General features: G+C 36.5%; 1 protein-coding gene across 1 annotated transcript in view; it reads left to right on the forward strand.

Moving 5' to 3' along the window:
* Positions 1-410: 410 nt before the first annotated feature.
* The window catches only part of VPS13C (vacuolar protein sorting 13 homolog C), a 95,944-nt gene continuing 74,133 nt past the window's right edge, over positions 411-22,221 (forward strand). The window contains exons 1-14 of the mRNA XM_026856017.1: positions 411-477; positions 1,628-1,671; positions 5,652-5,694; positions 6,469-6,564; positions 7,337-7,438; positions 9,854-9,916; positions 12,101-12,166; positions 13,766-13,875; positions 14,702-14,761; positions 15,344-15,403; positions 16,087-16,167; positions 20,438-20,495; positions 20,823-20,950; positions 21,825-21,931. Of these exons, the coding sequence (XP_026711818.1) occupies positions 411-477; positions 1,628-1,671; positions 5,652-5,694; positions 6,469-6,564; positions 7,337-7,438; positions 9,854-9,916; positions 12,101-12,166; positions 13,766-13,875; positions 14,702-14,761; positions 15,344-15,403; positions 16,087-16,167; positions 20,438-20,495; positions 20,823-20,950; positions 21,825-21,931 (1,085 nt within the window). The remainder of the gene's footprint in view (positions 478-1,627; positions 1,672-5,651; positions 5,695-6,468; positions 6,565-7,336; positions 7,439-9,853; positions 9,917-12,100; positions 12,167-13,765; positions 13,876-14,701; positions 14,762-15,343; positions 15,404-16,086; positions 16,168-20,437; positions 20,496-20,822; positions 20,951-21,824; positions 21,932-22,221) is intronic.

A 22,221-nucleotide genomic window follows, 5' to 3' on the forward strand; every position in this document is an offset into this window, starting at 1 on the left:
GATCCCCCCGTGAGGGGCTGGTGGGCTGCGGGGCCGCCGCCCCCTCTGAGGAGTGCTCGGCCTGGGGGTTGCGGCCCCCTGTGAGCAGAGGGCGAGCTGCGAGGGACGGCCGGTCAGTCTGCGGCCGCGGACCTGCCGCCTCCCCTCGCCCACCGTGAGGGGCGGGCGGTCTGTGGGCCGCGGCCCCTCGGGAGGGGCAGTCGCTCAGCCGGTGGCCGCGGACTCGCCCCTTGTCGTGTCCCCCTCCCCGTGACGGACCGTCGGTCGGTCTGTGCCCGTGGCCTCTGGCCCTTCTGGCCCCGCTCCCTCTCTGTGAGGGGCCGCCGGTCGATCTGTGGGGCTGCGGCTCCCCGCGGCGGCGGCCCCCACCCCTCCCGTCGCGGCGGGCTCTCCCCGCTGTTGGCGCCTCCATGAGGCGAGGCTCTGGCCGTGACGGGGGCTACAGCAAAACACCGCGTTGTGGGGGAAGCAGGAGCTGTTAGGGGCTCCCCCCCACGCGGCGGGGCCCTGGGCGCGGGTACCCGAAGAGCTTCCCCGCTGGGGCAGTGGTTCCCAGAGGCTGAGGCCAGGCCTGGAGACACGTCGCTGGCCTCGGAGTGCTCTAAGGCAGGAAAGCGTCGGCGGGGAAAACCAACCCATTAGTTTTCTTCTCTTTATTGAGAGTATATTGGGTGGAAGCCCGAGGGTGCTGTCGGGGGTGTCTGCAGCGCCGTGGAGCGGCTCAGGCACGGGGGCCCCAGGAGATGGGGGGTGCTTGGTTGTGGTGCAGCTGATGGGGTGCTTGCAGAGCTCGGTCTTTCACCTGCTAATTTATTGGTGTAAATAATGTGTATTAAACAGACCTGGTAGTGTAATAACGTGGACTAGCTTTTCTCAGTGAATATATCAAACATTTCAGTTTACTACCCTGTAGACATGCAAAAAAACAGTTGAAGTACTGTCTAGAGAAGCCTGTCGATTTTAGATGCCTTCCATACATAAGGGATGAGACTTTTCTCATCATCTTATTTTTGCTTTTGCCATGGTAGTAAGTATTTTAACACTTAAAAATTATTAGTACTTACATTAAAAATGGAATATAGTCTAAGGAATCTGGCATTAAAGCACTAAGAGGTATATTTTATGTGCTTTCCTCAGGTATAATTTTGTGTGCCAGTGTTCCCTTTGGAAATCCTATTACGTTGCTTATGTCAGGAGAAGTTAATCTGTTTGTGAAAGTAGTCATGCATATTTGTGGCTCTACGACAGATTTTTCTGTTACGTAAAATAGTAAAAAACAAGATAGAATTTTCCTAGTCTACCCTACCTTGATAGAACTGTAATTATAATTCACAACAAAGTGAATAATAAAGATTTCCTATTATTGTAGGTGTACTTAATACAGTAGAAACATGGAGACATCTAAATTGGTGATATTTCTGCAATCTCTTCCACCATGAAATTTTGTCTGAATAATCAGTGTTTAAGGGCACTTACAAATTAGACATTTATTGTACTATTCTTTAACTGGGGTAAGGTTTTCAGATTTTATGCATGTGTACTTGGGAGGGTTGTAGTTATGTTCCTTGTTCCAAATACATCATAGTTGAAGTTACTTGTTCTGTACTTCTCTTTTTCTTTTAAACAGGTAATGTGGCGCTTGACAATTTGCAGATAAAGGAGAACGCATTAGTAAGTATTCTAATACTATAAAATTTTTTTTTATGGTTCTAAAGACTAGGTCATAGGATAAAATATTACTGTAGTCTCACGTTACACAGTATGCCTTCTTTAACAGTTATTGGAAGCAAGTCCTTGGTTAACTGCTTCTAATTTTCTCACGTTACTTGAACCGAGAAAGAAAAGAAGCTATGGTTGAAAAGGTAAGCGTGCTCCTTCAGAAGAGAAAAACAACTTTTGAGAATTTAGCAGCAGGGTTTTGAAGTAAGCTTCCCAGCACCTCCTGTACACATATGCATATGCAACCTCTTCTAGTATTTGAGGCTTGCAATCCTAAAACTTTAAATAAGATATTGGTGCGTTTCTGTTACTGTTTTGGTAATCCAGTACAATTTAAAGGATTTAATTTCTGCAGTGACTGCTGCTGTATAATCATAATTCTGTTAAGTCATAGGGTTTTTTCCTCACTTGTATGTCCATGCAGATGTTTGTATGCTTCTGAACAATTTACTAAATCTTTGCATAGGCCTAGGTATTCCCTTTTTTTTTTACCTTTGGTTGAGTAAATGGATTTTCAAGGCCTGACTCCTGCAAATTGATTGATCCAGTTGAAGTCTTCTGAAAGATAGTGGTTCCTTTCTCAGTTGTTGGTGTGAGGATGAAGTGAGAAAAAGTTCATCCTTGTACATCAGGTGGTGGGACTGAAGCTTATATATATGCCTTTCTGTGTAAGTTGATGCTTATTAACACATTAAGATGCGTACTCTGAAAGTAAATACGGTTATTCAAATGCTCCATTCTGTTCCTTTTAAAATAGGAATGGTGGAGTTAAGGAAAAACAAGTACTAAATTGCATTAAGTACTCATATTCTTGTCTGAAAAAAAAAACTTGGCTGATTTTTCTGTCCTTTAGTTGAGCTAATGAACACCTGTACTACTGAGAGAATCTCACTGCAATCTGTAGTGTGCTTCAGACTTCACTGGAGAGAACTGTTACTCTTCTGTGAATTGAAAACGTTGGATCTTTGTATGACCTAATCATTGGTTTCTCTTCATTGTTCATTGTTTCATATTTTACCTGCCCATGTCATCCATTCCTGGTAACTTTGTTTTACTTTAAAGACCTTGATACAAATATCTTTGTAATCTGGTAGTTTAAAAAGGAGGGAAGGAAGTGTTATCTACTTTGTACATGTCTTTCCTTCTTATGATGGCAGCGTGGTTGATTGCGATTCTAGCAGTTCTGACTTACAGAAATGCACAGTCATGTGTATCACTGACCAGAGCTGAGAGCGAGCTAAGACAAATCCAGGAACTGAAAACAAAGGATGTTTCTGACTTCTTTACAATTGCAGTATGTTAGATTTCTGTGCAGAAGTAATTAAAGGAATGTTGATAACACAATTTTTAGAGAAGTAGCCTACACCTTCTTGAAAAAGAAGGGACTAAAGAAATGGGATATGGTCCAACTCTTTTTGATTTACTTGTCTACTGCTGTCTGGATTGTTTATGATTTCCTCTTAAGGTTTTTCCACCAGAAAATAACTAGTTTTTAATTTCTATATATAGATACAGTACTTCTCAAATGTAAGAAAAGAAAGCCCTTAGGAAAGGGGAGATGAGCAAATAGTTACTTTTAGTGTTACACTTGCTGAGTCCATTTTTTTTCCTTAGGCACAGTGAAAAACCATTTCATTAAAATGGAAGTTTGTCAGACCTCAGTCAAAATTTAGACATCTGCTCATTCAGTCAGTTTAAGAAGATTAGTCTAAGATTTCTAAAATAAAATTGTACAAAATTATTTTACAAGTGAATTCTTGGACACCTTGAAAATATAACCATTTTTTCCCAAAATATGTTAGATAGTTTGCTGACACAAAGTCATGAAGTGTCATTCTGTAAAATGTATACTTCTATCTTTTGAGGCTGTTTTGTTTTGTATGACTTCAGCTATAAAAATATAGGAGTATAATGGGGCAGTTGCTATTAATGTTCCTTTTTTACTTTGTTAAAAACTTCTGGTAGTGATAGTAATGAATTCTTTCTGATGGATTTCTTCAGCTCTATCCTATTTTTCAGTCATGAAAAATGATGGCAAGCTATGATATGACCTAAGCTTTTTAGCAACTTGTTACATGTTTCTCAGCTTATTAGTCATTACCATCAAAAAGCTTGAACTCTGAGCTTCTTCACTTGTATCCAGCTGGTCCCAGCTCTTAAAAGTCATCAGACATAATACTACCTGTTTCTTCTCAGTTACAGTCTTGAAGTATTTTCAGTAAACGATCTTTTTTCATGTTAGATCAAACCCCAATGCTCTCATGGTTTTTAATTTATCTGTTGTCTTTACTCAACAAATTAAAAACATCTTGAATTTCTTGCCTTTGCTTAATTTTTTTCCCCCATTCTGGAATTTAATCTTCTGAAAACTAATTTTTCAAGGTCACATTCATGGTCCTGTCCTTGCAGCAGGCCAGACTGAGGTGGCTCCCCTTAGAATTCAGCTGTGGGTCATAAATGCAGTATTAAATGCAGTGGATCTGGTTGCTGGTATCTGCTTCTACATGACTGCTCCTGACTCTGTCAAGAGCAGAGATCTTTGCTCTCACAGTTTCAACCACTTCTTATGCCTGTTCTTACTACTAAACACAAAGTTTAAAAAAATGGGGAGGGGAGGGGCTGTGGCGGTGTTTTTAGATCAGACTGTTTTTAAAAGTGAGTCACTTTTCTCTTTCTCTCCTGATATATTTCAATCTAAAATAAAAACTGAGAAGAAAACTTTTAGTTAAGTTTATTGACCAGATTTTTAACATGCGGCAGCCTGTAGGAAGAAATATTTGGGAGGTGCCGAGGAGCAGTTGTTACCAGGAAGAAGCATAAAGAAATTTCTAGGACTATGCAGTAAAAACCAGAAAAGGGTTAAAATACTCCACAGCTCTTGCTTTTCAGTTGTGTCTTTGAGGCACTAAAAGAGACCAAGCCATGGAAATTTTGTCACAAGTTTAGTCACTTAATCAAAGTTGGTTGATATTAGGCTCCTAACTGCAGTTCAGAATGCTTCTTAAAAACAGTGGAAATCTGTCAGAGATGTTAATTTGGATATTAAGCATCTTTTTTGGAGCAGCCCTGTTAAATGTTTTTAAGTTGCTGGAAAAGTGGTGGTCAAGGTTGTTTTCTAGTATATGGGAAGAGAGAAATGGTTAGTATCAGTTGCATTTGGGAAAATGGGTTTGGTTTTTATAATCTTTGAGATTAAGACCTCTTCAGGTCTTTGAATTGTGGTTAACTTATTTGAAAAGAATACTGAAGTGGAAGACAGTTCTGGAGTCTTGATGTTTTAAGTTATTTTCTATTATTTTTAAATTTTATTTATTTAGTTTCTCCTACTTCCTCTTTACTTTGTCCCTCTTTTTATATTCTTGATATTCCTGTAATTTCTGCTTTTGCTGTACACTATATAGGAGAGATACTTCATGAGGTTTTAGTTGATGGTAATAATTGCTCACTTGTCATGTGTTGCTCATCTTTGAGTCCATCTTGTTCTTGGTGTTTGGCAGACATTTTGCAAAGAAATTCTTAGTATTCTAAGTGAGACTTCTTATATGTTTGTAAATACTAGGTGCTATTGTCAAAAATAAAAGACCTATGTGGTGAATCAATAAAAATCTAAAATTAAATTCCTGTATATTGATAAAATTTTAGTTTTTAGTAACCTTTGGAGCAAGGCATCATCATACTTGTAGGAGAGAATTGCCAGAAATGGTTAAATGCTTTATTTTAAAGCTTTCTACAAGCCTAACCACACTTATGGATACCTGAGTTCGTGTAAGTATTGCTAAATAATTAAATCGCTGTCATACCGAGAACTGTTTCTGTTCTGGAACTTCAGTTCTGGGAAAATAGTTTTAACAGAAGTAAAGATAATTTTGCTGTATAAAGCAGCTTATCTTTAAAATACATGGATCTGTTTAATACTGTTTTTTTCTTTGCAGAGTGAACTGGATGTACCTTTTAGAATAAAAGTTGGTCAGATAGGTAAGTTTTTGTTTCAATGTGAGTATTGAAATGGAAATTTCAGTACAGGCCTTAAGGTCCATCCTGCCTCTGAATTTCTTCTATCAGGCTTTCTTAAATGATCTCTGTAATTGTACTTGCTGTTGAAACTACCATAGAAGTCTAATGTGACTGCCCTGGATAAGTCATAAAATGTTATCTGGCAAATACTGTTTGTGTAACTTTACAGGCTGGTATGAAAAACATGTCTGAGAGTTTCTTCCTAGATACATGGGTGATCAAGGAAGCTGTTTAGTATAGGCAGAATGTGTGTGGCTCTTTGAAGGATGGTTTAGGAATATGAAGAGTTTAGGCAAGATTCCTGAAACTGGCAAATATGCCAAGGGTTTAGAAACTCTTAGATACATGTTTTTTTAAAAGTTCCTTTCCTTGTTGGTCAACATTGCTTTTTCACATGAAACATTTGTTAGACTTGAATGTGTTGTATTTCTTCCTTTACTTCCCTGGGAAAATCACATTCATCCCAGTGAATTCAACTCCAGTCATGATCTTGGGTTTTGATCTGAAGTCTTCTGCCTCAAACTGCATCATCTTGCTTAAATCTATGGCTTATATTTTCTCTGCATGTATTTTATCACTTCAAGGGCTTAATTTTTTAGGCCCATATGGTTTCTCCTTACCTTCTAAGGTGTTTAGGACATCAACATATAGGGTTAATGCTCTTCAATGCCTGAGGTGTTGTTTGGGTTGAGCAGTGTAGGTTTTTGTTTTGATGTGACTATCTGCTTTGTTTAGATAAACTTACTCTGAAGATTCCTTGGAAGAATCTCTATGGCGAGGCAGTTGTTGCAACTCTAGAAGGCTTGTATCTTCTAATAGTTCCTGGAGCAAGTACGTAATCTATTCAACAGCACAGTTAAATAATGGTAGAGGAAAATATCTAAGGGTACCATATAAATGAGTATATAATAGCGAGTAGTTCATGTAAGTTGCCATTTTTACATTCTGTTCCCTTAGTGAAATTTCTAGGCAAATGCTAGCAAGGTAGTGGAAGAAGGGTGGGGAGAAAACAGCACCTGTTGCTTTTATGGAAACCTTGGTTGTGTCCATTTCAAGTTCAATTCAACAGCCAAGTTTCCTCTGAAGTGTGCTTATCCTGAATCTGCTTTTCTGGCATGGTTTAGATCTTTTGACTGTTGCATGATACAGTTCATATGCTTCTAACTGACAACAGTCTAAAGTAGTAATTCCATCAGAATTGTTTTTATGGAGAGGAAAGATCAGAGAACTTGATTAGTTTTCTCTTAAATTAGAACCTCTGGTATATTAAGAAAACTTGCAAGCTTCTAAAGCATCAAATATGTGTACTAGAACTTACAAACCTGCATTATATTGCCCAGACCACACTTTTATGGGTCTGAATTTCCACAGAAATGTTTTTCTATGAAGTAATGTGTAAACATTTGTATGATTCTTTTGTGCCTTACTGTGTAAAAATAACAATTTCAGAGGCTGGCTGTGGCTTTCAGCAATCAAACCTAGAATAGCTTTTGTCTCAGACAAGGTGTTTTGCAACATAATGTTGAATATGGTGTGCGGTACTTGATTATGCATTTATATAACTTGAAGTTTAGTATTAAAGCTGTCCCAACTTGGCTTACAGGCATTAAATATGATGCAGAGAAGGAAGAGAAATACTTGCAGGATAATAAACAAAAGGAACTGGCAAGAATTGAGGAAGCCTTGCAGAAAGCGGCAGAAAAAGGTACTGAGTTAATAATATAAACCTCCGTTGGAGTTTGAGGACTTAGACTGTGCTATGAAAGAAGAGTCCTGCTTTGTGATTGACTTAAACTTTGTGTTTTCAAGTGTCTAGCTAACCTTACTACAGTGCTTTGAAAAGCCTTTTTGCTTTAAAGCTTGAAAAAAACGTTATTTGTTTTGTTTACCATTCATTTATCCAGTCAGCTTCTATTGGAAATGGGAACTTGATAATCTGGTATGTCTTTTTTTTTTTCTTTTTCTTCTTTTTAAAGCTCTAGGGAAACAGAACAAAAGATAGAAACTGCATTGCGTGAGGCTAATGTTGCTATCTTTTAGAGCTTCAGTAATAGATGTTTAACAATGTGTTTTAGAGGTGCATGTGACAGGTTGTTCTTTGCTTAAAGGAAACTAAGGAAAGTGGTAAGGCTTGTAATTTTTTACTTCAAGAATAATGCTTTCGTTTCAGTTTTTGCTGTCCTTTCATGATGTACTGTGTTTTGACTGGATTGAGAAATGAGACTTCCTTGAGTAGGAAATAATGGCACAATAAAACAATTGAACATGAACATGGGAAACTTTACTTAAAATTTTGATCTAGGTCACTAAAACATTTTAAACTTTCAATTATAGGTTAAAATAATTGATCATTTCAGTCCAGTTAACCTGGTTGTGGCTTTTGGGTTTTTTATTTGTTTTCTTTGTTGTAACAAATATCCTTAACAAAATCAAGTTATAAAATAAGCTTGTTTGAACAGAAACCAAGCTCAGAATCAATGACAGGTGACTAATGGTAGAGGGAAAAGTTACAACTGAAATTTTTTGTCTGAAGTGAGACCTGTTTGTTGGGTGGTATAATGGTTCGTAAGATGCATCTCTAGGATACCTGTAATGCTGCAAGTCATTTGCCTTGGAAAAGTTAGTAAGAAGGAAATGATACTTAGAACACTTGGAAAAAATTAGTTTGATTGTAATCTCTCTTTGCTTATTTAATTTTCCAGTTACAGGACTCTACTGCCTTGTTCCTGCTTTGCTAGTTTGAGGTGTACATTTGCAGTTCAAAGAGCAATCTGGCAATCCGTTTACAGTGAAGAAGGAAGCCTTGCTTTATTTCTTGCCTTTAATATGCCAGAAACTGTGAGAGCTAAGACAACTTCAGTAAGGAATTTTGTAGCCATTACTTCGTACTGGGGCAAAGGAATGTTCATAGAGGTTTAACATTGGTTACATAGGACTTGGATACGGTAAAGCAGCAGTGTTTTAGCCGTTGTTCTTTGCACCAGTAGCAATGGGATGAAGGGGTAATATAACAAGAAGTTTTTAACCTAATGGGCATTGCTTGAGGAATTCCAATTGTGGAATTTCATATAATTAAGAGTCAGTCTGTGCACCTGTGACAGTTGTTTTTTTGAAAGAAACTTAATACATCCAGCATTTGTAAGGCTTTTGAGGGGGAAAAAAAAAAAGATACCTCAGTAAATCAACTCCTTATATAGAACTAGAATTGGATTTAGTCATGTTTTGCAGTTTTAAACCTTTAGCCTTGTGAAGGAAAAGCTAGAGGAATATTCAAATCGGATTATTTTAAACTGTAGTTATCCTCTCAGTCATGCTGCAGCATGATCCTTATGGGTCCTTTCCAACTTGAGATAATCTGTGATCATATCTCAGTGGTAGCTATTTGTGTTTCTGGTATTGTACTAGAATATTGTGGTCAGGAGGACTCGTTGAGTTCTTGCATGAGCAGATCCCTTGCTTTTGCAGATATCAGAGTCGTAAGGCCCGAGTTGCTCTACTGCACCATAAACTAAGAAATTTGTCTCTTTTTGTAGGCTTTTAAGAGCACAAAATAGCTGATGAAAATCTAGGAGCTATATTGACTGGAAAGTTATCAGGGTCCATGAATTCTCAGCTGTATATGCTGTTCTGATTATTACTCAGCTGACCTTAATATGTTTAGAATCTTGATTCAGTACTTGCATTTGTTTGAGGCTCTTGTCATAAACACGCCTGGGGATATTTTCTTTAGACATACTATTCAAATATTGAGCAAAATGTTCATGTCACTGTGTGGTTAGTGTAGTGTGATGGGGAAGTGATAACAAACTCTGCTGATACAAGCTGACACTATTTCCTGTTTTCTAAGCTATTGAAATCTGTCAGTATCAAAACTCATACATGGAGACCAGAGCTTGCAGCTCTTTTCTTTTGCTGGTTATAAGTAAAATGAGAATTGCATAATTTGCCTATGTAGATAGTCTTTGAAACTAGATATTCTGAAGTGACTCTGACTGTCAGATACTGTAATGGAAATACTAATGTGTCATGAGTTTTCTAAACTTCATATTAAATCAGGAGCTGATTTCCTCCTTTTAAACAAAATGCATTTTTTCGGTTATTTGCTGCCATGTGGACCAAGGTACACATTCACAAGATTCCTTGTATGGGTTGGAGAGTCTGATTTACAAGGACATCAAGCCTGGTGGGTATGCATGGTTAGTTACATTTTGCACATGCATGATGGATATGTAGCTTACATTTTTAAAAATACCCACCTCCCAAAGCAGACAGATGTAGAAATGAGGAAACAATACTTGTTTAGTAAGCATCCACATATTGGTGGTTCTAGAAATAAGACTCTGGATTCCAGTGGAAACTTGCAATGACTAATCCTGTCTTAGTTGAGTGGCTGTACAAGAAGACTAAGAGACCATGTAGAAAGATTTCCAACAGCCATGTTGAGCTCAAGAGTGTTATAAAAGGCTGACAATGTTCTACTGTAAAGTTAAAATATGGTCTTTAGGTGTTTGTAGAATAGAGGGTAACTTACTTAAAGTATCTGGGCTTAATATAATGGAAGTTCAGGCTGTCTTGAAACTGGACACGCAAAATGAACCATAGCAGATTGAAGGCATTTAGAATGCTTTTTCCTTGATTCTGTTTGTTTGGATTGCTCTCAGGTCAGGCAAGGAAACAGTTTCCATTGAATTCAGAGGAGCTGTTATGTTGCACCTGCTGTATTTTTATCTGCTTGAAACAGATTTTTAGAAATTTATTCCTGGCCAAAATTACTTCATGGGCTTTTATCTGAATGCAGGCTTAGAATGAGCTTAAAATTATACATTTAGTTTCTCCATAGTAGTGCATGCGGGTAGTCAAGCAAAATCATGTTGCCTTAGTTTTGTCATACATTGGAGTGAAAGCCCAAGAGCTACAAATTTAATAGTAAGAGAAGGAAGTTGTTTTTAAAATAACATTTATAGATGATTACTTGTAGATGATTACTTACATTTTTTTCTGTTTGGCATAGTTTTCCTTTTTGTTATTTGTAGGGTGATCACCTTACCTGTAAGACAGGTTGAAATCTTGTCAGGCACTTTCTCCTCCTTTGTTTGAACGGGCATGCCAGTTACATTAAAATAAAGTTGTTCCCCAGAGTTAAATACACTGTTGCATTTGCTTCCTTTTTGCTTTAATGGGATACACCCTTCTCATGCTGCAACCCCTTAAAGTTAAGCACAGGCAGCTCTCTTGCTAAGTTATTTTTCCCTGTACCGCCCAAGAGGTGAAAGAAGCAATGCAACTCACCGAAGTGGTTTTCTTTAGAAATGTGGAAAAATACGACCGTTATTTTAATTCATGAAATGGTTGTGATTGTGTGGGTCTTAACTTGTGTGTAAATAATTGTATTATTTAATAATAAATAGGAATTTAATTTCATATAAAGCTTTTAAAGAGTCAATATTTTGGTATGTGCTTTTTTTTTTTTTTCAATTACTGGTATTGTTCTTTCAGATTGCATTCATACCATACTGTTGATTAGTATGAGGATTGTATTGAGAAGTGCTCTTTGGGTTTCTGTCTACATCTCAAATATCTTAACTTGGAAGTTATGCCTTTGTATGCTAGAAGCCTATTCTGGATTTAAAGTTCCATGTTTGTTGGGGTGGTTTTTCCATGTGTGTATATGATTAACCATTCAGTTATGACAATTTTGCCTTTGAGGTCATTAAATAAAAAACAAAAAACACTTGGATGACAGAAAAACTTATTCACCAGAGTTTCTAATAAGCAGTCGTGGCTCTGTTTTTAGCTCTCTTCTGTACATAAAGTGATCTGCAATTATGTTATACAGTGTACTCATGAGGAACTTTGGGTATGTATTTCCTGAGAAGCTTGGTGATTATTTCTAATTCCTCAAGCTCTTGAAAAATTACGTAAGGACTATATGAAAGTTGAATTAAATGTTTTGACCTTACAATTGGCAGGATAATTGATTATTTAGAAATTTTTGTACGTTATCTAGAGTTTTTATTGGCTGCATAGTTTACTTGGGCTTTGAACTTCAATGACTTTTTTTTTTTAAAAAAAAAAGAAGAAAGGAAAAAAGGGGAGGAAAAAAAACAAGGCAAGGCTTTAGTTGCTTCCCTGAAAGTGAATTTAAGTATACATAAATTATGAATCATAAGGATCTGTGCTATGAGAATTAGCTGACTGCTTCCTTAACAGATCTGATACTCTTTAAAAGCTTTTAATGAGACCTTACTAAGACATTCTGCTTAAGATGAGCTAAACTTTCTTCCATCTTGTTCTGTGCTTTCTTACATTTCTGCTTTACTAACTTGAATTTTATCCTTTTCCCAAAAAATTGCTTGCGCTGAAAAAGGACGTAAGCGTAAAAAGTATAAAAAGCATTTTAAGAGACCCTTTAAAGGTCGTGATCGCTCAAAAGGTGGGTAAAAGTTATGGCTTTTAACTTTTAAAAAAATTTTTTTGGTTTCTGTTTGGATTAGTTTTTCTTAGTCTTGGATATATCCATTAATACCTTTTTCTTCCTGTTTGAAAAAGAAGGTGTAAATTGGGGAGAGCTCTTTTTTGCTGTTTATCCATTCTCTGGATCCAGTAAAACTGGAGATTCTTGTTTCTTTCTACTTGGATAGCTGTGCCTGTTTCTTCAACTTGAGTTATCTGTAGTATTTCTAACAAAAATATACACATTTGGTAGGCTGAGTGGTACTTAACTGTGTGGAAAAAACTACATGTGGAAGAGATACCTGTCTGACTAATTTTTGTAATATTCCAGCAACAGCTATGTAAAGTAAATCTGGTACTATACTGATGATATAATAGTAAACAGTCCTTTCAGCACCTCTTAGCTTCTGTTCTAAATAGCTCTCTTGACTTAAATAGTGTTATATCACATTCAATAGCAAAGCCTTTTCGTTTTAAAGGAATCTTCTGAATTTCTCTTAGAGCTTAAAAAGAAATGACCCTCATTTTTATAGCAAAATGTACAAAGTTACATATCTGTGGCGTTTAGCGTTCATTGCATGTTTAAAAAGTTGTAAACAGTTAAAGTAAGCTGAGGAGTCAAACGCGGGGTGTGACCCTAAACTTAGTCAAAACCTGTAGTCTTTATGTCTCCCTAGTTGGATAGCCACAACTGTTTCTTCAATTTGAGCCATCTGTACCATTTCCAACAAAAATGTACAAGCTTAGTACGCTGATTGGTGGCATTCACTGGGATAGCCACTTTGGAAGGTGGATACGGAACAAGACAAGGTAGCCTGTAAAGATAGGTAGAGAACAAGCAGGACATCTAACCATATTTTAGGTAAAATGTTAAGATGCTCAGCCTGAAATAATATTTTTAGAGTTATGTCATTAAATAATGAGGAATTGTAAATATTCTCCTTTCCCTGCCCTGCTGAACTTGGAATGATGAACTTCTGTGGGTATGCATCTGCTACCATATCTTGTTCAGCATAAGTTCAAGTATTGTTATGTGGCATAGCAAAATCGGTCACAGTATAAGTTCAGTATGGAAGAAATGAAATTATACTGTTTGTTTTCACTTATGGTATGCCAGCTTTTTAACTTTCCCAGACGGTGTTGTATGAAAGGCTCCAATGGACTGGTCTCTTGTGCAAGTATCATCTTCACCTGGTTATTCAAGGGTGTTTTGTGCTAAATTACACTGTCTTGCCTATTCAGTTGTTGAAACCCCTAGCAAATTGCTGAGGGACTTTTAAGAGAGAACCTTTTATTTTGGAAGGAATGGAGAGAACTATATTAACTAAGAACTTGCTGTAAGCTAAACAGTTTTAACTGAGACTTGTGGTTGTGTTGTGCACACACAGCTAACATCACATCTTCAGAATATGATGTACAGAAAAGGAAAAAATTGCAAATATGTAATTTAAATAAGTGAAAACTTAAATGTTAAGTATTCATGTTGGAGTAAGCATTAAATTTACATTAATATAGCTGTTAGTGTGGTTAAACTCAAGATGTAACTACTACACTGCTGACTGTTTTTAAATTATTTTAGACAAACCAAAGGAGGAGAAGAAAGATACTTTCTTAGAAAAGCTTGCAACCCAAGTTATAAAAAATGTTCAAGTCAAAATCACAGGCATTCATGTTAGATATGAAGATGATGTAAGTATCTGGAACATATTCTCATTTTAAATTGGGCTCTGGTGCATTCATGATTATCTAGTCCATAGAGGGAAACTGTGGTCTTCCACCTTGAAAAAGTTGCTGTCGTTTCTTCTGCACATCATCAAATAAAGTACCCCAGATACAACAGAAAGCCAGAAATATTTTGGATATGTGAAATAGATATTCTCTCTTTTGCCTTGTCCAGTGGTGCCTTGCTCACTATATGTGGATGGTGGCTCTTTGTTATATGTTAGTGTGTGCAGTTGGTGTACAGAATTTTTCAGTGTCCTGGGTGAAGTCCAGTATGTCAGAAACTGGTGGTGTTACAGATGAGTTGGAAGACAAGTAGTTGAAAATACTTAATTGATAAATTGATATGTACCAAACTGGTATTATTCTAGCCTGCTTCCAGCTACCTTTAGGAAGATGATGAAGCACTTTGTGATGAGATAACTGAATGTAAAAGAAAAGCATTGTATATAGATAATTTCTGAAACCTAATTTGGGACTGTTTTTGGAGACACTAAATTTAAAAAGGTGGGAGGAATGGAAGTCATAAAGTGATACAGCTGATACGTGGTACTCTGTAGTTCTTAGTTCTTTTCTCTATGAAGATTCTAGAAGCTGAAAGGAAATTTTCAGCTTGAAGTCCTAAGTCTTTATGCTACAGCCCAATTTAGGGGATTTCAAGAATGCTTCAGCTAGGATAATTAAGCAAAGGAAGATCCTCAAAGCAGATCAGGATTTCAGTCAACTTTATTAAGTGATACCTCTCTGATTGCAGCAAGAGAAATAAATAGCTGTTATTTTTCTATTTTTGTAGATCACAGATCCACAGTGTCCAATTTCCTTGGGAATGACATTGGGCGAGCTTAGTTTACTGGTAATGTGTGTGTGTGCATGTTTTTATGGTTTTGATTTACTTGTCTTTGGAGTAGTAGAAAGGAAAAGTAATGTATTAAGATGATACAATGAAAGTATGCACCTGCTGGAAACAAAGACAATCTTATTCATGCAAATAGTACTTGAAGTTTGTGCAAGCAGAAGGAAAGACGATTAAGGAAACTTTGCACTTTCTGAGACTAGTGATTTGTTCTTATGATCCAAGTGATCTTTCATAGGCCAGGTTATCTGTTGGCCTGATAAATAAACTAGGGCAAATATGATGTCATGATGATAAAGAATGTGGTATTTTGCCAGGCCTTTTGGGAAATGGGGGGGAAAAATTTCAGCTAACCCCTATTTTCCTTAGATGTTAAGGGTCTTGTTGGTAAGAGTTGAAAATCAAAATAAGTTGACAGATTTTTGTATTGGATTTTGACTTTTATGTACACAGTCTAGAGAAACTGGATTCTGTAATCAGGTAGCACCAAAATTACGCATTCCGTGCTTGAAAGTATAGGATAAAACCACAAATGTGTTAAATAAAATGCACAAAGTTACTTTTATCATTTTGAACTTTCAGACAACAAATGAGAACTGGACACCTTCTATTCTGAATGAAGCTGCAAAAATAATTTACAAGGTAATGTGTGTTTTTTATTTTTTGGGGGTGTTCTAAATAAAAGTTGGAAAAATAGTTTGTGAATTGTCCTGTTTTTCTTAATTTTGCTGTGTGTTTAAATGGAAGTAGAGCACAAATAACTGGCTTTATATTAGGCATAACTTTCAACTCCGTGGTTGAAATAATTTCCCTTAAATGCAAATGCTGATCCCCTCATTAAATACATTATACAGCAAGTCTGTGTGGTAACCGTGATTTGAAATAGGTTGTCAAATTGCTATTTCCTACTCTTAGTTTGTATGTCTAATGTAATTGGGATTCTGGTAGCGCTCTGTTCTCCCTGCCCCCCAACCTCATGCTGAAAGGAATATGCAAACATTTAATAGGAACAATATAAGAAGGGTTTAATGGTTCTGGCTTCTTCATTAGGCCAAATGTTGGTTTTGTGCACTCTTGCCTCTGCAATCCAGAATCATCTTTAACAGATGTATGTGAACTTGTATGCTTTAAGAACTTGTTTTTTAGCAATTCAATTTTCACTTTGAAAATTATATTATAAGATCAAATACATCTCAGTGCTAATGGTGGATTTGCTGTCTTGTCTGCTTTTGTTTGGTTTCTGTTTTCACAAATGGAAAGCTAGGTTCATAGAATGGGTTGAATACGGAGTATGGAATCTGTTGAATGTTTTCTTTCCTCTGCAGCTTTTGTGCCTGGACAGCCTCAGTGCTTATTGGAACATACACAGCAAAATATATTATCATGGCTCCCGTGAACAAATACTGGTAATGTAGAAAAAAATGCATTAAATGCTACTGTATACTGTAGCTGTTGTAGTACTCAAAACTACACCATACTAATTTCTACCCCACTTCTCACACTTATGGTCAACTGTATTCTGATACTAGGATCATATGTTAATCTATTACACTATCCATTGCTAATATTATTTTTTTTATGAACTTCATGTGTTACCAACCTGTATAAGTTTTACAAATAGTCAGAAACTGTGTATATAAAATCATGTTGTATTATCATATTTATCTTGAATTCATGCTATTTACCCAGTTTACTAAATATCTGGGCTATATGATCTATTACATAGCTACTGTAATGAAAAAGGCAATATTGAGATAGTAGAGGAGCACAGAATTAATACAATTGCAGAATATTAGATCTTTATCAGAACAGTTTATATTACATGTTATCCAGGTTACCTAAACTTCATGCCTGAAATTAACCAATACTGTGAAAGGAGATAGAAGAACAAGATGTTAAAACAAAGAGTTGTTTTTTTTTCTTTTAAATTAACCAAAGCTTAGGTAGGTAGGTATCCATTGTCAGACCTAAACAAAGAAACAGAAAATTGCGGAGAAGCTAATGTAGTAGTTCTTAAAGATAGCAACCCTTATTATGGGAAATAGTGTTAGCAAAATTCTGAAGAGCTTTAGTAGAATAAGTTATATGGATGGGTGAATGAGCATGCAATGCTTGACAGACAGAAGAGGGTCACATCTTTAAATGTGGATTGCACAGTAGGATGGAGTAATGAAGGCTTTAGAAAATGAGATTGGATGGAACGTAATTAAGATAGACTGTATGGAAAAGATGATGCTGGAAATACTTCTTTCCTGCTTGATGAAGCTGAGTCAGTTGGTGTAGACACTAGAGAAATAGTGATGGTGCTGCAGTGCAGAAGATGAGAGGCAGCATGAAGTCAGTGGGGGTAAATTAAGACAGAACAAGAGGCAATATCTTAAAATGGTAATTACAGAGAAAGAGTAAAATCAAATTGGTGGGGCGCTTCCTGGAGTCTGTCTAGATTTTTCTGATTCATTTGTGTTTTGAGTTGCAGTTAGCTAGATAAATAGTGCAATAATACAACTTGTAACACTCTAAGTGTCTAAAGTACTTGCTTTGCTTTCATTTCATTGCTGTGAAATCCTCTTTCCCAGCAGAGGAACTGGGAACTTTGGCAGTATGAATAGGGAAGTTAGAGACATAAATTTGGCTGAGGGCACATGTCCTATTTCTGTAAAACAGCTGAGGACTTCTGAGTTGGAAAAGCAACATTACTGTTAAGACGTTTTACTTCAGATGGCCACTTCATTCTCTTGTTAAGAGCCCACTATTTTAATGTAGTGAGTTACTTTAGTTATGTGTATATATATGAGTTGCTTTAGTTATAGTCTGTGTATATATATATACACACCAGTTATATAAAGTGGACTTTATATATATACTTTTAGTTATTCTAGTGAGATTTTGGGTAGTACGTTAATGAATATCTCAGTTTCTGAAAGTAAACTTTAGAACTGATTATGAAAACAAGTCAATTCGCTTGGAATAATGGACATGTGATTACTCTTGTTAGTTTGTCTGAACATCGTTTCATTTTCCTGTGGAGATGATGTGCAGTGCATGCTGCATGTCTGCATGCTATTTCTAGTGTGAATAAGTGCTCTCTGTGCAGAAATGACCCATTATGTTTATAAAGGTTATGCAAGTGTTCTGTGTGTCCAAATGCTACTTTTTTTTTTTCCTTCTTTGCTCATGTTTTACAGGTATCTTTATTTTTGTTTATTCTGTCCTTAACAAAATAAACATTATGCTGAGCTTGGTACTAGTATGGAGGGTTGAGTTAAATCTGTTAAGTGTTTAAAACCAACCAGTTGTTTAATATTCTTTGAATTTTTGTCTGTTATGTGGAACTTGAAACCTAAGTCCTTTTATTTTTGCTCTGGTTCCCATCATAGGGTACTGTTTTTTGTCCCAAAACTGGGGTGTGAATTCACTGTATATCGAAGATACTATGAATATGTTGATTTCTCTTCCTGTCTACAGTCTCTTGCTTTGTTTTTTAAATAGCTAGATTTCCTCAGAGCACTTCCACTTCTGCCTTTCTAGTTTAGCAGAAATGTTTACATATTTTTAGTAATAGCCAAGTTACTTTAGCTACAGGAGTCTTCAGAATTACCTCTCTGTGGATGTTTTCTCTGTTGTGTCTCAGTCTAAAGTGAAATGTAAACACAAATCAATACACAGTTTGAATTGACAGCAGCAAAAGTCTTAGTGCTTCAAATGTCATTCCAGCACTGTTGGAAAGATCCTTTGTGAATTAGTCCTTGACATGCTTGTGAACAGATGGCTTTGTGGGCTTACCTGGCACTGTCCGGTAGCTTAGATCTCAGTCCTTTTCATGGAGACTTGTATTTACTATTGACTGAGCTGCAAGTGAAGATGCTGGTGTGGTTTTGTTGAACATAAGTTTTATGTATCAGGGAGTACCACTTCCTATTCCATCATCAAGCAGGTTTTTAACAGGTTCTTTCTGAAATAATTGGGGATTTTGTCCTCCGTGACTGTAAAATGGAGTTGCCCCTTTCCAAAGCCTTTGGTATGTCCTGTATGTAAACTTTTCTTTGAGTTTGGAGACAGAGCAGTTCCACCATAGCTAATAGTATCCAGTATTCTGACCACGTATTAATTTGAAGCCTCTTGCCACTTGCAGTTTTTCCAGTTCTTGAAATCCTTAGCAATTTTGGCACTGTATACTAGTATCACTTTGCATACTGGTGTCATCTCCATTATTTGGATTTTTTGCATCTTTTGACTATTTAAATTTGTCAATTGTGATTAGTTGTCTTTGAGTCCTTGTTCCTAAAAGGGGAAGAGAGGGAGAGCAGGAATAAACTTAGAACACATCTGTTAAGATTTGAAGAAGCACAGGGGAAGAATGAAAGTAATCATGGGCATAAGATTTCTTGTGTAATCTCTCCCACTGTCTCTGCTTCAGAATTTTAAAACCAATACAGGAACTGAACAAATAGCAAATAACATGTCTTGCTTAGTAACATTTTCTATATTAAATACCTGAATACATTTTATATGTATGTTTTAGGGTAACTTGTTTCCTGGAAAGTTAGGTCCTCCATCCAGACAGGCTGTTTTGGTTTTAATTTTAAGCAGCATTATCAGGAAATCAGATTTATCATAGGAGCTAATTGGTCTATGTTGTAGTAAGAATAAGATGTGTAATCTGTAGCAATCTGTTACTTTCATACAACAGTTGTCTTATTTAAATAACATGAGTATATGGGTGTTTGTGAGATTAGCTGTTTTATACTTAATCTCCTTGAAATTTTTTCTGTATTCTATATTAATCTAGATCAGCAGACAGGAAATAGGTTGGAATACAAATATTTTTAATGAGAAAGTGTACCTTTTATAAAATACAAACCAGTTTTTAAATAAGGAACTGGAAAAAGGGTTAGGTTGAAGAAATCTGTAGTTAAAAAATATTTTCCTTGTAGAAACAACTCTTAATAGTATTTATAAAATATTTTGGGAACAAGCAGTTTATCAGCCTTCGTGTATAGCTTATATGTACATATTCCTAAAAGCAGGCCCCCCATTTTAACTGATTGTGCCATTGCAATTCTGAAACTATATAAAATATTTGAGCATGAATATAGCATTCTCAATAGATTGCTGATGAATTATACCATCAGATGGACCTCATTTTCAGTTAAGACTCGGTTCTAGCATATTTCTCAGGCCTCTTGGGCTCTTCTGTTATTTTCCTGACTTTTTCCCGTCTTTAATTCTTCTCATGCCTGCAGAATACCAGAAGGCTCAAGTGGCCTCCTTATGTGCTAAAAATGAGAAAGGGTAGAATGTGAGTAGATACTCCTGGTACTTTCAAGGAGTTTAAAAACAAATGCTTGATCTACTATGCTACATGTTTGAATGTACACATGAGCTGTATGTTTCTAAATTAGCACACAGAAATTGTTATTACAAGATTTAGAAAGGCAGAAGTTAAATAAAAACTGTACTAACCTTTCACTTGATATGAGAAACTTAAAATTCTTTTTAATCTGGTATAATTAAACCCTTCACTCTAAGTGCTTGTGCTATATTAGTTTTCCCATTTAGGGGGAGGAGGCTCATGTGAAATACGTGTCAAATTAAGTTGGCCTATTCAAAGCTTGGAGAACCGTAAACAAGTAATGCTCTTCAGCAATTGCTAGACAGTATCATATTCCTTTACAGGATCAGCTGAAAAGAGGAATTCCATGTAGTGGTAACCAGCATGAAGACTACCAGTATAGTAAGTAAGCTAGCAGTGAATGAGATTAAACTATTCTGAGCGTGTTAGTATACAGTAGCCTGACCTGATCATGCAAGCATGCCCATACTAACTTTATTTTACAAAAACCTAAACATAATAGAATATACTAGTGCTTGTATGCTTTTTGACTCTGCTGGGCTGTCTTAATTTTTGGTAAGAACTGCATCCTGATTCTGTGGGTTGTAAGCATAAGTATTACAAGTACAAAGTAGCTGATATATCAGGCAGTGGAAATAAGTACTTTGAGATTGCTTATCATACTTTAATTGTAAACATAAAATTAATCTCAAATTTTTTATCTTCAAGTTTTTAGACCAGTGTCAGCCTCTGCAAGACTGTATATCAACCCATATGCAGAAGTAGAACTGAAAACTCCCAAGTTTGATTGTAATGTAGAAGTACAGAGAATTGTCATTGAATTCACTAAGCCACAGGTAAGTTGGCTTGGTATCTGTTACACCCTACTTCAGAGATTGCGATAATTGTAGGATTTTGTTGTTGTTGTTGTTGGAAAACATTCTTCTTTGGGAATTTTCTGCTTATATGCAAGTAGTCTGTCTAAACTGGGAAAAGTATAGGATTGTTTTCCCTTTGTGTAACAGTCAGTTCCTGGTACTAGGTCCTAACACTCTGACCCTGTTATCTGTGGATCCTCTGGGAAACGTCTGATCTGTATTCAGCCCTTTTAGCAGCATTCATTTAATGTACTGAATATAATAATTCTTATGAATAGCCCTTATCTTAGAAAACTGAGCCAATGTTACAACTGCAGAGATGCCAAGATACAAGTAAGGGTGGGAATGAATGTAGTATGCTGACTTTGGTAACAAAACCCACTGAAGTATCAAGGGACTGATTTAGATAAGTCTCCAGCAATGTTAGTGTTTTATTTTATTCAGTGATAATTTGCTACATGGGTTTTTAGCTCTTACTGATGTCAGAATGTAATCTGAGTTCCGAACAGTACCAATAAGGTTAACGAATGTAAAAGGCAGTTCTAAAACAGGGGAAACTGTGTATTGACAAATGAAGAGAATATGGTTGGTTTGAGAAAGCCTGGGACTTTGTGCTGAGCAGGCTAACAGAAATAGAATTTTTTTTTTTTCAAGGAAACCAGAAGTTCATACGTTGGTGTGTTTTTGAGAGCAGTGGGTATAGTCACTCCACTTTTGCACTCTAATGACAATGCATAAGCTTGAATCTCTGTATAGTCTGGGGAATACTGAAGACCATGGTATACATGTACTTTAAGCACTGCATGCAACAAAATCTGCAGTTCTGCGAAGGAATTTGTTTTTCTGTGTTCAGTACCTCAGCATGATAGACCTTCTGGAGTCCATAGATTACATGGTTCGCAATGCACCATACAGAAGATTTAGGCCAAATGTATGTCTGCATAAAAACGCCAGACAATGGTAAGCTGTGTATGTTCATGCATTCTGTGGTAGATGCTGGAGTCCTCTCCAGTCTCTTCATTCTCCTTTTGTGATTAAATGTAGTTTTAAAACTAGATCGCATATATCATTACAACTTAAACAGAGCTTTGCTTAGCCAAGTAGAAAAGGTGTGTGGAAGAGAACACGTGAAGGAACCAGGTGATGAAAATCTAACTTGCAAAGTTAACCTTGGTCCCCAAAATCTCTGAACAAAATGCCAGTGTTCTCTCTAGAAGCTAGCCTATAATTTTAGAAAGATGTGCAAGTTT

The sequence above is a fragment of the Athene cunicularia genome (genome assembly GCF_003259725.1).
Source record: "Athene cunicularia isolate RWA chromosome 10 unlocalized genomic scaffold, athCun1 chr10_part1, whole genome shotgun sequence".
Classification (NCBI taxonomy): domain Eukaryota; kingdom Metazoa; phylum Chordata; class Aves; order Strigiformes; family Strigidae; genus Athene; species Athene cunicularia.